We start from the raw sequence: 16,926 nt of genomic DNA on the forward strand, positions 1-16,926 counted from the left end.
CCCCCCTCCCCCACGTCAGACGACTTTTCCACTTTGTTTATGGGAATGCTTCGCTGCCTATTAAATCTGACCGCAAAGTTTAATAATTGAGTATTTTGAAACGTTCATAAAAGCGTTTTTCAGCGAGGTAAGCGGATTAGCGTGCCTGCTCCCATAAATCTTGTGTGTGTTGTGAAGATATCGTTCAACCGACGGCTACAACAGGCCGGTTTCGAGTTACCGGTAATCGTTCGGAAATGTTCCGTTTCGTACGGTCGGCGGGCGTCCTCGCTTTCCTGTGGATGTTGAGCGCCGTTGGTGGTGTTGATTTATCCGCCGAGGCCAATAACGATTACGAGGAAAATGTGGCAAAATTGATATTCGATTTTATCGCCAACTATAAACGGTTGAAATTTGGCATTGTTTTTACGTGTACACGGTTTTCTGCGATGGAACCAATAAAGTTTTACCGTATTTACAAACTACTTACGAGCGGTAACATATCCTTTCGAGCGGTAAATATTGACGATTACGGGGCCTCTGGCGGGAACAATCAAGAGGACGGTGATGTGATAATTGATGAAGATAACTTTGCGATGTTGATGCGACAATTGATAGCCCATCACCAGTTTGTGTTGTTGGATTTGGGATGCTCAAATGCGAGACTCGTCCTGGAGCAGGTAAGTAAATCAAAATCCTCAAATGAAAAGTTGATCAAGCTTATTTCACCCTGAAGTGAGAGAAAGTGTAATAATTCCATTACATTAGAATGCCTTAATTGACATTTATGCTGTAATAAAATCCATTCCTTTTTCAAGGGCCAAACTAACATTAAACTGTACAAAATATTCCGATATGCGTTGTACATATGCGGGGTTAACTCAGTGAGCGCTATCATTTGCAGGCCTCAAGATACGAACTGTTCAACGCATCGTTCCACTGGTTGATAATTGATAAAAAATTGAACAACCGTGACACCACAGCAGCAGCTGAGACAGAAACGATGCCGGCCTCAGAACCGAACCGTGGGGCCAGGATACATCGATTACGCGGATACTCCTCGCACCATAAACGTAATCCGACGGTGGACCAGCCAAACAACAATTGCCCATCGGCAAACTCTACGCGAGCCAGTTGTCCGATGAATGGCCAGCATGTTACCGATGGCGTTTTACCAGAACCCGGCATCCAGGACGATTATTACGATGCCGGGCCGGGCGATGACGATACGTTCCACCGTTTCGAAACAATGAACATCAGCATCAACGCGGAGATAACCCTGGTGAAACCGACCAGTGCCTCGTATCGGACGTTCGCGCTGTTCGATATTTGGTAAATCAGATAAATTTTGTTGTCATACACCTTTTCAGTTTGACGAGTGGGACGTTGCGAAGGGAGCACTAGTGTCATTTTATGGAATTTTGATTTACGTTGTGTAGTGTGTAAAGTTTGGTTTGAAGTAATTTCCAATTTAAATTGATTGAATTTCGGCCAATAACTCGAATTTGATTTTGGAATCTAGCTGATCGATTGAAACACTAGAAGGAGTGGTAAATTTTCTTTGCTTTACTGTAAAAATCAAGAAAAACATTCCGTTCAAAATATCTGCAGATAAACAAAATGCCGGACTTGTTTAGTATTTCTTGAGGCTGACTGTAATAAAATATTGTCTAGTCGTACACACGATGTCACCTGAAGTTGACGTCTATTACTGTCAACCAACTGCGACAGTTTGTCTTCGGAACATGACAAAATGACTTGTAGATTTTCAGGAGACTCGATGTTGGCCGCCGTTCTCCAGTCTATCTGAACTCCCGCGCATTTCCTCGATTGAGCACATCTAGCATAGATGTCCAATGGACATGGACAAATCGAGGAAATGGACATTGTCCATCTCCACTGTGTGACGAAGAGCAAGCGAAATTTCTCCTCTTTCACTGACAACTTGAGCGAGAGCTCTTCTCTTTTACATATATACACCACAGTTGTATAAACTGTACACGCGTCATGAGTGCGCGTGTTTATTTTCTTTTACCTCTAGCACTGAATCGCACCAAAGTGCTAGAGCAGAGCTCTCAAATTTTCTGAGGTGGACGCAGATATTTTCACAGAGGTGTACACGCCATTGTGCACTCTGGTGTTTGGTTTGCGTAGAAGAAGCGTGGGCACGTAACACCAGCAAAGCTTTGCAAGATTTTCATAGCAAGGCCAAATCTACTCTCTATTAATTGAAGTTCACAGAAGTGTTCGCTCACCATCACGCGCCAGTGATCACTTGGGTGTATTTAGGCGAGAGCAGGTGAGAGCGATTTATGCGATGAGAATGTGGTTCTCTCGCACCAGCTTCTTTCAACACAAGCACACACTCAAAGTATTTCTAGTGGACACTGAGAAAAAGTACGCTTTCCTTTTTCTGTACGCTAGTGTCACTTTGTGGAATTTTGGTTTACGTTGTGTACTGTGAAGAGTTTTGCTTGAAGTAATTTCCAATTTAAATTGATTGAATTTCGGTCAATAACTCGAATTTGATTTTGGAATCTAGCTGAGCGCGATTCAATGCATCGCATTCACTCTGACGTGATGCTTACACTCTAAGGGTGAAGCCAGAGTGGGCGCGTCGCGCGACGCGATGCGTAACGCGAAAGTTTTCCATTGAGAAATGGTAGCGAGTGTCAAAGTGGTGGTAGTAGCAAAACTAAAATAATTTTTTTATATTCATATTCATTGAAAAGAAAATTCCGATCAAACTCAAACGAAATCATCTTGACTGAATCCATTTTTATTCAATCCATTTATATGCTGTAGTGTCAATTGCCACTGCTATATCCGAAGAAGTAGTCTCCTTCTTCGACGGTATCAATCATGTCGTTGTCTAAAAATTTATAGAAAAGCTTATAGAATTTTATCGAGATAACTCGAAATATTCTCAAAACTCATTTAATGCACATTCATTGAATATACTTGCTAGTAATTTCTAATGTATTCGAAACCTCTTTCCAACATTTGCGTATTCCGTTGGAAACCTGCTTCGATTAGAGCTTCGATATCTATAACATTATTTTGCTCCGTAATAACCGAAAATAATTTAGGAAGCCTTTGTTCGCTCGTTCATCGCATGAAAAACTGTGCACGCGCTGCTTTGTTGTTTGTCGCACCGAAAATCGCTTGTCACTACGCAACGCCATGTGTTTACTCTGATATACATGTTAATATCTTGTAAAAACAAATGTAAACAAATGAACGAAATACAGAACTTTAATGATCGCATCGCATCGCTTCACGTCGTGTGTCGCACTCACTCTGGCTTCACCCTAAGGTTGCTGTCAGAGTGAGCGCGGAACACGGACCGAGGCGAAGCGATTCAATGCGATGTACTGTTTTCGCATCGCATTCACTGTGACAGGTTTGCTTTGATCAAATGCAACTAGCTCGCACGCGCGCCTCGACGCATCGCGTGACGCTTTCACTCTGACATCAACCTATGTTAAAGTTGCTGTCAGAATGAAAGCGTCACGCGAGGCGTCTGGATACGGCTGTAAGCTAGTTAGATTTTATCAAAGCAAATCTGTCAGAGTGAATTCGATGCGAAAACAGTACAACAAAACAGTCGGTTCACGTTCCGCGCTCACTCTGACACCAACCTAAGAACGGGCACTCTATGAAACGCTAGAAGAAGTGGTAAATATTCTTTACTTTACTGTACAAACCAAGAAAATCATTCCGTTCGAAATATCTGCAGATAAACAAAATGCCGGACTTGTTTAGTATTTCTTGAAGTTGATTGTAATAAAATCGTCTAGCCGTACACACGATGTCGCCTGAAGTTGGCGTTCATTACTGTCAACCAACTGCCGTCCATTACTGTCGACCAACTTCGGAACATGACAAAATGAATTGTAGATTTACAGGATACTCGATGTTGGGCCGCCGTTCTCCAGTCTATGTGAACCCCCGCGCATTTCCTCGATTGAGCACACGAATAAAAATGTATTACCTGTACCATAATTTTTGTCGTGAATACGACTTACTTTACTATGGGGCGCCTTTTCAAAATTTACCCTCTGAGAGAGTGATAAGTTTTTGATCGTGAATATCTCATGTTATATTTAATGAATCAACATAATTCTTGCTACACGCCATCGGAAATATGATCACAATTTTATAATAAAATTTTCAGTTCTGTGACATATTCTCAAACAGTTCAAAATTAAACTTTTCTGAAATGTTTGGTATAAACGAGTATCAAAGAAGATAATTCATAAGGCGCGTTTGCCTTTCTCGTATTTTGAAAGCTCATAGCTCAGTGATCTGTAGAAGGATTTATATAATCTAACTACCAATAGAATCGAAATTTTTCAAATTAAACGTGTATAGCAAAAGCATTGAAGTATTTCAATAGTACACTATTGAAAAAAAAAACGGTGAAGAGCATTACACAAAATCAGCCGTTCTATTGGCTCTAAAAGTTTCCTAAAGATCTATTAGGATTTGTTGTTCGCAAATCGAAGGTAAATATTCTGAGTTTAGTGCAAATCTAGAACAGTTTGGTTAGATTTGTGCACTTTTCGCTGTGTGAAATTCACAGTAATTGAGATCAAGTGAAGCCTTCTCTGTTTTGGCGAAAAATGTGAAAAAGGGGAATGCTTGCATAATTCATACAATTGTTCAACTAATTGATATTCGGAATTGTTAAGGAACATGTCAGTTGTATTCACGACATCCAGTTATGTCTCTGACATTACCCAACCGCCTATTTAATCATGAAATCATGCCCCATGCCTTCTCATGAAATTTCATAAGCAAAATGATGGATATCATGAAAATTTTCATGAAAGATGTGTTATTGTGCATGATACCAATCATTTTTCTCATGAAATCATTACTTATTATTCATGATAGACATGATTCATGATTTCATGATTTTTAATCATGGTACCGGAAATTTATTTTTACCCGTGCAGCATAGATGTCCATCTCCTCTGTGTGACGAAGAGCAAGCGAAATTTCTCCTATTTCACTGACAACTTGAATGAGAGCTCTTCTCTTTTACATATATACACCACAAGAAAACGAAAATCATCCCTCGCCATCTGCAGCTGGCCATCCGTAACGACGAGGAGTTGAACAAAACCCCCGTCCTTTTCAGGACGACCACATCACTGTGATAAAGAAATATTTAGGATTGCTTTAAGTTTAGCCAGTTCTGATACGCTTGGAAAGTAGAATGCGCAAATCAAGTGGAAACCTTTGTTCTAACAATTTGTTTATTTTTGTTCTCGGTCACATACTAAAGAATTCACGACAATAATACATATTGATCTGTACACGTGGCAACTCTGTTTCGCACGGCATATTTGTATACTAGTATAAGGATGTGTTCAACATCATCACTTCCACTTTCGCATTGTCGTTCGTAATTGAATGTGTTAGTGACGGTGCACATTATTTTAACTTCTCGTGTGTTGCCGAAACAATGGCAACAGTTGCTCAGAAAATGGTACGAAAGCGACAAAATTCAACTAGTTTTTTATGATAATCTTTAACAATGAAAAGTGCTTTGAATGGGCCTTGCTGGACTTTTTGGTTGCCCTTCTACCGGTTTTCGGTGCCATAGTGCTGACGATGTCTCGTACGTTCAGAGTAGCTGCTTTAACTTAAATGACGCTATTTCTCACATCACATTTCATTTTATACCTGCTACTGGCAGCGGTGTACGGACAGCCCCTTTGCCAAAATTCCTTTTCCTGTTCGCAGAACGGGTAACAGTGAGACGACAGGTCCTCGATGTTGCTCTCGTGTGTCTTGTTTCGGGAACAGTTTCTCAGCAAATGGTAGGAAAAATGATCCACTCAACTTTTATATGGATGCTCTTGTATAGATGCAGACATCTTGCGTTCTGATTGGCTGGTGCTGTCATAGGTTAAATCAACCAGGTTTTTCAATAGTGTACCATTGAAAAACTTCAATGTTGTTTTAATACACGTTCAAGTTGAAAATTTTCGATCCTGTTGGTAGTTATTATATATATTATTATTTAATTTTGAACGATTTGAGATTATGTCACACAACTGAAAATTTAATCATAAAATTGTGATCATATTTCCGATGGCATGTATCAAGAATTATGTTGATTCATTAGATACAACAGGAGATATTCACGATCAAAAACTTATCACTCTCTCAGAGGGTAAATTTTGAAAAGGCGCCCCATAGTAAAGTAAGTCGTATTCACGACAAAATTTTTTGTGTTCATACCAGATCTCGACGTTCGACGTTATTGTACGTAAACTCTATACTCTTTAAATCACATCCCTTTGGTGAACACAAACGACACCCGTAGTTAACCTCCTGCTTAACTATCGATCACTAGTACTACCAAGCTAAAATGAATAAAAAAAAATGAAGTACTACCAAGCGAGTGTAGAGGAATTCAATTTCAAATTATCGATTACTCGTTTGCTTCAATTGTCGTTTCAGGAATCCTGGTTACATCAGTGGAGGTTGTTTGAATGTAACGGTGATGGGAATGTATTCGTTTTCCGGCACCATTCGAACGGGGCAATTCGAAGTGAGATTTCGAGACAGCACAATTCTGCGTCGTCGGAATATGAGAGGAATTAAGCTGAAAATAATGACAGTAGTAACGCAGAAACCGCATGAACCGTTCGAAATTTATGTTTCGACTCCAAAAAACACCCACCTGGATTCGGTCAACCGATATAACTTTGGAATGATGAACCTCCTGCGAGATTACTTCAATTTCAGGTTAGTATTAATCCAGCAACTTTTCCTTTCATTGAAATATTGCGACTAATGATTACAGTTCGTAGATAGTTTTGTTACAAATTAAGCGATAAGTAGTCACATTAACTTTTCCACATCCACATTCCACCCGGATATTGATAGAAACCCATCTAGAAAGTATCTCCCCATAACGGATGTTCATTCATCTTTCATGCATGATTGATGATGATTATGACGGTAATGATGACTTGAATGTGTGATCATCACGACGTCTGCAGCTGTGCCATTTTCTTGCTTCCCAAGCGGTGGCGAAAAACTTTACTTCCTCTTCCCTGGAACCTACTGACCAGACTGTTCACGTCCCGCTTGTATCGCACAGTAAAGCCGAAAAGATTGATACTAATAAAATATATACCATATATGAACCAATTTTTTTTGCCATTACACTGCCGGTGATGTAGCTTGATTATGAGGCGAACAAATAGCTGGGGTTATCTGCGGAACGGGACGTTCGATGGGATGATTGGTGCACTGGCCAGACGGGAAGTGGATCTTGGCGGTTCGCCGATGTTCCTACGCCAGGAGCGCCATCGTGTTGTAAGTTACACCACCCGGTCCTTCATTGAACGGTGAGTATTAAAAGGAGCCCACGCCACGGTAAGGATCGTTTTTGGGACAGTAGAAGGAAATATGAAAAGTTGGATGGTTTCAGAAAAAGTAATCAATTTGGCAAAACGAATTAAATTACAACAAATATTACGGTTTAAGTTAAAATTAACTCAAGATTTCGGCAATCGTCGAACATAAGCTCATGGTAAAATAGACCTTCAATTACTGTTAAACTTTCCTTCCGTCATACCGTTGGTAAGATGCACTTTCACGACTTGATTTGAAAAGGTTAAACACGAAAAAATCCAGACACGGAAATCTGCTTAAAATTCAACCTTTTAGTATTAACGAACGAAATTACATCACTAATATTAGGGATTTTTGCTAAAGCATTGTTCCAGATTTCGATATAAGCAAGCATTCAGAGCACCATAAAGTATGTACGGAATCAAATTGCATAACAAGTTCGCTTTATTCAATTTCAATACCATATCCAAATGCACGAGCCTTTCTCTTAACACTACTCAGAAGGTCTTGAACAACTTCCGTTTACGGAAACTTTTTTTACGTTTCATCTTTTTACGTAACTCGTTTTTACGAACCTATTTCGTAAAAAGAGGTTTTTACATACAATGAAAATGGTTTCCGGCTAATTCATATTCCATGGAAAATAAGGGAGGGGAGGGGGGTTGTGTTCGGCTATCGGCACCCTTTTCTTTAAAGCTAATAGCTTCTGACTAAGTGCACTATGCGGACATATATACATCAATGGAAAGCTAAAGTCCCTAGCTAACAACGGAATGAGAAACTAAGTTGATTTAATCGATTGAAAAAACTTTATTATCAATTTAGTAAAGTGATAAATTTTAGCCATTTCAAAAAAGGTGCTCGGTTAGCGGCACCTCAAGAAAATATAAGTAAAAACTGCAATTTTTCAAAGAAAAAACGGAATTTATTCTTTTCAGAGGTATTTTGGAAAAATATCTTCATTGTCTGATGGTGACTTCGCATTGGCTCTTTTGGCCTTTGCTGTTAATTTGGCCGGTCTTCCATCGGCTTCGCGGTGGATTGAATACGTTGCTGCAGTCGAATTTATTGGCTACTTATCCCCTAAGCAACGTTTAATAGCATTAATCAGTGCATTAAGATTCATGTTCCTTAACTTGGACGATTTGTTTGAAGTCGCCATGGCTAACAGAACCAGTGAACCAAAGCTTTTAACAGTTCGGCTGAAAAGTTCATATCGTTTAATAGAAACACATACTTTTTGCAAAATTCGTTTTTATTATTCAACATAATTGCCATCAGAGGCGATACAGCGATTATAGCGATCTTCCAACTTTTCGATACCATTTTTGTAGTACGATTTGTCCTTTGCCTCAAAATAGGCCTCAGTTTCAGCGATTACCTCTTCATTGCTTCTAAATTTTTTACCAGCGAGCATTCTCTTGAGGTCTGAGAACAGAAAAAAGTCACTGGGGGTCAAATCTGGAGAATACGGTGGATGAGGGAGCAATTCGTTCAATTTCAGCATGGTTTTCATCGACTTGTGACACGGTGCATTGTCTTGATGATACAAAACTTTTTTCTTCTTCAAATGAGGCCGTTTTTTTTTAAATTTCGTCCTTTAAACGCTCTAATAGTCACTGTTGATGATTTTTCCCTTTTCAAGGTAGTCGATGAAAATTATACCATGCGAATCCCAAAATACAGACGCCATAACCTTACCGGCCGATCGTTGAGTCTTTCCACGCTTTGGGTTCGGTTCATCGCGTGCTGTCCACTCAGCTGACTGTCGATTGAACTCCGGAGTGAAGTGATGGAGCCATGTTTCGTCCATTGTTATATATCGACGAAAAAAATCGGTTTTATTTCGATATAACAGCTCTAAACACTGCTCAGAATCATCAATTCGTTGTTGTTTTTGATCGATTGTGAGCTCACGTGGCACCCATTTTGCACAAAGCTTTCTCATATCCAAATATTCGTGAATAATATGTCCAACACGTTCCTTTGATATCTTTAGGGTGTCAGCTATCTCGATCCATTTCACTTTACGGTCATTGAAAATCATTTTGTGGATTTTTTTCACGTTTTCATCGGTAACAGCCTCTTTTGGACGTCCACTGCGTTCATCGTCTTCGGTGCTCATATGACCAGTACGAAATTTTGCAAACCACTTTACGAATTGTTGCTTCGCCCGGTGCAGAGTCTGGATAACACTCATCAAGCCATTTTTTGGTATCGGCGGCACTTTTTTTCATCAGCACACGAAATTCCTTTTTTCATTTTTTTCACAATAACAAAAGTAACTTCACTCAAAATACAATATCTCACAAACTAATAATCAGACAGCTGTCAAATTTATACACGTATCTTTTGAAGGGTGGTACTAACTGAAAATGGTATGGATTTAATTCTAGTGGCGCCCTCTCATAGAAACGATACGAACTTTTCAGCCGATCTGTTACTTATATGACTTATATAACCAAAGTTTTTACTTATATGTCGTATGTTCTAGTCCCGACACTTTCTGACGAATGTCGGCAAACAATTGAAATTTCAAAAGTTTGTAAAAAGTCTTTAGACGATAAAAGGTTTACATGTTAACTAAGAAATTGGATAATTTACAGTCGAAATAGCAGACTTAGCATATCTGCAGTTAACTGACAATTTTTCGCGATTTGTCGAAAAAAAAGGGGTACCGGTAACTGAACACCTTGGGGTACCGGTAACCGAAATCGGTAGACATTTTGAAAATTACTAAAAAAAACATGCTTAATCCACCTAGCAGTGAGATGATACCTTTTTCCATCAATCCGCATGTGTTTTTTGCATGCATATTCTTCGGTGTTTCAGTTTTCATGACATTATTCTAATGTCCGTCGATTCAAGTGGCAATTTGAGATTTCAATCACTCATTACTCTGTAATATCGAAACAGCAAATCGGATCGAATTTGAATCTAAAAGTGTAACAATCGATTAAACATTCCATGATATGTCGAAATAATTTCCACTTTAGAGTTTAGGGTAATTTAAGGTACTACCAGAGCCGGTATTCAGGAACCAGCATAACCCAAACCCAATCGTATGGCCATATGACGATTAAATTGCAATATTTTTGAGTCCAACTTTGAATCTTTTCGGGATTGTTATCTTCTATATCGCCTTGAATTTTAAAAATTCATCATCCTACAATTCCAGAATCGGAAGTCAGAATTGGATAAAATTGGATTTATTTTAATTTGAACTTTTGTTTCTGAAATTCGATTTGGCTTTTTTTAGAAAACGATTGAGCTTTGAGAAACGATTCGATACTGGAACCGGAATTCAAAATTCGGTGTAGCCGAAGTCAGACAAATTTATCTGAATAGCTATGTAGTTTACATTTAATTTAAAATGTTTAAAAATCAGTGCAGACATCTTTGAGAAATCGAAGCGCAAATTAAATTTTTGAATACCTTCCGAATCGAAAACTGAGTACAACCAAAAATGAAATAAGTTTTTTTGGTTATCGACTATACAAATCTGCTAACCCGATAAATCTGATTAATTTATTTAAAATAGACATTTTTATACTAATCACCATGTATTTCTCTAAACCGGAAGTTGGATCTAACTGAAAAGCAAGATGTTTTATAGAATCTTAAAACTTTTCATTTGAATCTTAGATGATTCTTGGATTTCATTTCGGTTTCTTAGATCGGTTCAGCCATCTACGAGTAAAATGAGTTACGCAGTTTTAATTTCGTTTCACATATCATCCTGTAGTTCCGGAACCAGAGGTCGGAACCAAACATAATTCAGGAGTCTTGTTTGGGAGTATACGATTTTTCATATGAATCTGAGTTTGTAGAACACGGTTAAGTCATCTCCGAAAAAATTGAGTGAAATTATTGGTCACACACGGATTTGCTGTTCTCGACGAACTGATTCGAATGGTATATGGCTGTTATTTACTTCCAGCATTTATTTCTGTAAGTCGTTTAAATCAATATAATTATGGAATTGCTTTCAACTCGAAAATTCGTCTGGTTTACATATGTCATATTCGAACGATTATGTTGCCAAAAACGAACCGTGCTAAAATCGGTCCGAGGCAAAATATCATGTTGTACACAGTCTTTTGGGTACTTAAAACCAAATGTATGTAACAGTATAAAAAATCGTGTTTTATGTTGTTCCCAAGCATTTCTTTGCCAGACAGCGCTCAAAACTTCTACTTTAACTTCCCAGTTAATTTAGCAGAAGCTTACATCGATACAGTCGCAAAATTTATTTTTATGTTTTTTTTTGTTTCAATTATAGAGGTTTTAACCTTTAGGTCATTCGTCTCTTCGGACCTGAAAAGTTTTCTGACTCTATGTGCGGGGTTGGGAATCGAACCCAGGTGGGCTGCGTGAAAGGCATCGACTAACCCATCACACTACACCCGTCTCCCAATTTTGACATGTTAGTAGATGTAATATTGTGCCACCACCGAAGAAATTACGGCATATTTCAATTCACGTCAAGCGTTTATTTTTCATTTTTTCTAAGAGTGCAGTTTTAGGAGACCCTTTTTAGAAAATACCTTATATCAAATTTTTTTCTGGACTTACGTGTATGATACGTTTTACAAATTTGTTTGAAATTTCTTGAATATTTTGACTCTGAGTCAAAATAATATGTTTATTTCATTTTTAAGGAATAATTATTTACATAAATGAAATCTTCAAAAAAAGGTGTCCATCGTTTTGAGCAACTTTACGAGGGTACTAAGCCTCGAAAGCCACGTTTTTATTTGACTACTAAACCACAGCAGTGTATTGTGCCGATAAGTTGTGCAGACAGTAAAAACAGTATTTTCCAACTCACGAAATCACACACACTGAATAACTGAATGTCATGAAACTTTGACAGATGACACCTGTAGGATGTCTCTTTAGAACGCCATAGTTAAAGTGTCTATCAGATTGAGGATTTGTTGAAGCGTTATATTGTATATAATGTTACGGACTGGATTAAGGTGGCAATGATCGATTATAATTTTGAATTTTGAAGTCATAAAGCAGGTAAAACAATGTTTTTCATTACATTTGACAGGACAAATTATACTACGTGCCGTGAATTCACTTTCAATAATAGATGTGATAGTGTGAAAGTTGAACGACGAATGCAATTTAACGTTTATCTCTAGTTTTTAGAGGCAGTACATTGCTTTGCTAATTTTATCGTCATTTTTCTGCATTTTGTGAATTTTAATTTCAGAAAAGCTTTTCCACTACCAATTCTTCATCCACAAAACATTGAATTTATTTAATTTAACTAGTTTCTTATTTTTACGCCTTCGACTTATATGTGCGTTAGCAGCTTATGTTCAACTGCTAACGTCATCTAATGGTTCAACATAAACCGTTAACTCACTGATAAGCCGAAGGCGAACATGAAAAAAATGATTTATCTTGAAAGAATTATATTGGGAAAAAATCCAAGAGAAAAATGAAGATCAAAATCCGAAAATAGGACAGAATGTTACGAAGATTAACACTCAAACGCTTGGGTAGGGATTTTCATTGAATTTATTTTTTCAAAAAATCTTGATACCGTTGACCAATTTTCATGCGTCAAGTGTAAAAACAGATTTTCTTCTAGTCAATGCTGACTCATACGGAACCGCAGCGGTCCAAAAACACCAGAGTTATTCCAGATCGCGTTGGGGTATGTCTGTTCTGCCGTTAGAAGTTTTTGATACATAAAATTTTATATAAGTACGGGATTAATACGGAAATTGTATAAAATATGAAGGATTTACTAGAGCTCATAAAATGCAATGTCCAATTCTGGTAAATCCGGATTGTGGTCCCATAGAATTGTGCTTGAAATTTGACATGGCATTTCATCTCAGGACTTTTCAAGTTGTTGAAAAACTTTCAAAACTAATTTTGGAATTCCAGTTTAGTTGATCTGCATATTTTCGAAATTTTGGTATAAATTCAAAGTACTTTCCACTTAGAGCTGTTTGATCAACTACTTTTTGCCACCTTAATAACATACTTCTAACGGCAGAACAGACATACCCCGACGCGATCTTGAATAACTCCGGTGTTTTTGGACCGCTGCTGTTCCGTATGAGTCAGCATGGACTAGAAGAAAATCTGTTTTTGTTTGACACTGGACGCATCGAAATTGATCAACGGTATCAAGGGTTATGATTTTTTGAAAACATAATTTCGTTGAAAATCCCTACCCGAACGTTTGAGTGTTAATATTAGATACGTCATTTCGGTCCAATTATTCTCATCTAATTACAAAAAAACTCGGAATCAATCAACCGATGCACTGGAGTTTTTACTTATTTGAAATTTACTGTGAACGTGGGAATCATAATAACAGCTCTTTGAACATTCGGCTTTGATTTGGAATTTATTTCGAACTAAAAATGTGGGATTCATTTCAAGCGGAATATTTTCTCACTCACTCCTAATGTTAACCATTTCAATTTGTAAAGTTTCTCTTTGAACATCCTGTAATGGTAGGGTATTTCGTAAATCCGGAATTTTTCGTGTTCGTTCAACCAAAGTATCATTACCGTATCATAAAAATATCTGATCGACAATTTCCAAACTTATCATCAACAATGCAACTTAGATTATCGAAACTTATTTCCCGTATTCTTGTCATTCCCTAAAGGCCATGCTTCATCTTCCGACATCCGAAGAGGCAGAATACCATGCGGAATCCTTTCCTGCTCCCGTTCGAGACAGCAATCTGGTATTTGATGACGATTTGTGGGACTATCCTGGTGGTTGTACTATTTATCAGTTTCTACTTTGAAGACTCAGGTAAGTTTTCCAGTTCTAACGACTTGAAATCCCACCAAGAAGAGAGAGAGAAGAAAAAAACGATCATAAATAGATAACTTAATTCGTAGCATTCATGCAGCTGTCACACAAAAGTGCACAGTAAGTCCGTTGTTAAAGTACACCCAGAACTAACCGGACCACAGTCACGTAGATGTAGCCATCAAAAGCATAAATCGGTAGGGCTTTAATGTACGATATAAATTCGTATGTTTTTCCAGAACCAAGTACAAGATATTCGAAAGCCAGTATAGCGATATGCACTTTATCCTATCGAATGTTTGACCAACGATTGGGCACGTGTAGAGAATGAACTTTTCTTAAGGAAAAACATAATGAAATTATCGCTATTAATGGAGGCGATTTTTGTTTTGGGTGTAAAAAGCTTCGGGAAAGTAGCGTTTATTGAACCAAAGTAGAGTTTAGGGAGAACTTTTTCATTCACTACCGGGTCCGGTCGTTGGAGCTGCCTGCAGTGATTGATGAAGAAATATTCTCCATCTGGGAAGGATCCACCGCACAGACTTCGTTCGTGTGCGTTCCAAAACGGGTAATCTTCCAAATACGGAAAATAATCGAAGAAAAAGTTTTCTCTTCAAACACGTTAGTCTTGCGGTTCTGCTTCAACCCAATACTTATTTTTCTTTTTTCATTCCTGAACCAAAATATGTGTGTGTGTTTTTGGATGCTAGATCCTGGAACATGGATCTCGGAGAAAGGTGCAAAAAATAAGCAGATCTTCACGTTTGTGGGACGTGAATTATTCTTTTGATACATATAAATTTTTACTTCCCTTCCCTCGCCTGTCAAGTTGTGAACAGTTCTGCTTACAAAATTTACAATCGTCTTGAATCTGCTCTTCCTGTGACCATTACGAATGTTCTATTCGGTGTGGTTCGCACGGGAAGCCTGTGGCAATAGTTCGGTTTCTGTGCTATTTTGTAGAACGAGGAAGCCTTCGGCAGAAGAAAAGTTTGTTTTATTGCTGTATCGTGAAGAATGGATATCTTCTATTTGATTTTTTTTCCAGTTAGGTCGAGATAAACTGCATTGAACTGATTCGAGAATGCATGCATTTTTTATGAAGTTTGCACTGCATAACCGCTGGAAAACCAGTAACCACTATTGTGGCGAACCGGATCGTTTTTCTTGTTAACTTCACATTTGAATGTATTATTTCATCAATTCAACTTTGCTTCTTTTATGGATTATTTAACCGTGCAAAAGATAGCAACATGGCCAACTAAATAGGCCCGTTTTTGCCATAAGAAAAGTTGTAATAATGTGAGACAGGCTTTGCCAGCACATTTAATTCCTTACAAACCTACTTCACTTTTCCACAATATTACGAGCTTTTTGATTTTGTTTTGTTTCGCCGGTTTAAGTGATGGTGTATAATATTGAACACACTTTACCTTATAACTCCGGAGCCGGAAGTCGGATCCGGATGAAATTCAGGAATTCCGTATCGGACCATGAGGCCTTTCATTTGAATCTGAGTTTGTCAAAATCGGTTTAGCCGTCATCGCCGTTTCAGTGATAGTTGTTCTTGTTTTCGTATTATTCATGTTCGAAAATGTCTGTTTATGTGCCCAATTCTCACCATTTGCGGGAAGTTTTACTTTTCTGTTACAATTCGAAAAAAATGCAGCTGAAGCGCATCGAATGCTCTCAGAAAATCTCGGTGATGCTGCTCTGAGTAAAAGAACGTGTCGGGAGTGGTTTCAACGTTTTAAAAATGGTGATTTCGATGTCAAAGACAAACATGGTGGTGGAAAAGAAAGAACCTTTAAAGATGAACAACTAGAAGCATTGCTTGATGAAGATTCGTGCCAAACCCAAGAAGAGCTTGCTGAATCATTGGGATGAGTCAGCAAGCCATTTCAAAACGTCTCAAGGCCCTGGGTATGATTCTGAAAGAAGGAAACTGGGTTGAAACCGAGGGATATCGAGCGCCGTCTATTTGTATGTGAGCAACTGCTTGAAAGACAAAATCGTAAGGGGTTTTTACATCGAATCGTAACCGGTGATGAAAAGTGGGTTCGATACGATAATCCTAAATGCAGAAAATCATGGGGAAAGCCAGGGCATGCTACTTCGTCGAAGGCAAAACCGAATATTCACGGCGCCAAGGTTATGATTTGTATTTGGTGGGATCAGCTCGGTGTGATTTACTACGAGCTCTTAAAACCGGGTGAAACCATCACAGGAGATCGCTATCGAACGCAACTGACGCGCCTTAGAAAAGCGGCCACAATATCAAGACAAAGTCATCCTCCAACACGACAATGCTCGGCCTCACGTCGCAACAGTGGTAAAAAAGTACCTGGAAACGCTGAAATGGGAAGTCTTGCCCCACCCGCCGTATTCCCCAGATGTCGCCCCTTGTGACTTCCACCTATTCCGTTCGATGGCACACGGCCTGACAGATCAACATTTTCAATCCTTCGAAGAGTTTTTTTTTTCATAAATACGTTTATTTCTTAAGGCAGTTTACATAAGTTTTTCTTCGCCGTAGCATCACTTTTACATAATATTCTTATCCTAATTTAATTCTAACATAGTCACAACGTTTTGCATTTATTAAAACATATTCTCTTATTACTTAAATATCATCTTAGGTAACTCGTCATTAATTATGAAATCTACTCGGAGCCTTCGAAGAGTTGGAAAAATGGATTGCTTCATGGATAGCGTCAAAAGAGGACTCCTTTTTTCGAGCCGGGATCCGAAAATTGCTGGGAAGATGAG

The 16,926-nt window shown here is 38.4% G+C and overlaps 1 protein-coding gene across 1 annotated transcript in view; it reads left to right on the top strand.

The window, feature by feature from the left end:
• Positions 1–236: 236 nt before the first annotated feature.
• LOC131434178 (uncharacterized) overlaps positions 237–16,926 on the top strand; it is a 56,364-nt gene continuing 39,674 nt past the window's right edge. Inside the window, exons 1-5 of the mRNA XM_058600833.1 lie at positions 237–659; positions 884–1,311; positions 6,457–6,744; positions 7,185–7,352; positions 14,006–14,157. Of these exons, the coding sequence (XP_058456816.1) occupies positions 237–659; positions 884–1,311; positions 6,457–6,744; positions 7,185–7,352; positions 14,006–14,157 (1,459 nt within the window). The remainder of the gene's footprint in view (positions 660–883; positions 1,312–6,456; positions 6,745–7,184; positions 7,353–14,005; positions 14,158–16,926) is intronic.

This window comes from Malaya genurostris, chromosome 3 (genome assembly GCF_030247185.1).
Source record: "Malaya genurostris strain Urasoe2022 chromosome 3, Malgen_1.1, whole genome shotgun sequence".
NCBI lineage: Eukaryota > Metazoa > Arthropoda > Insecta > Diptera > Culicidae > Malaya > Malaya genurostris.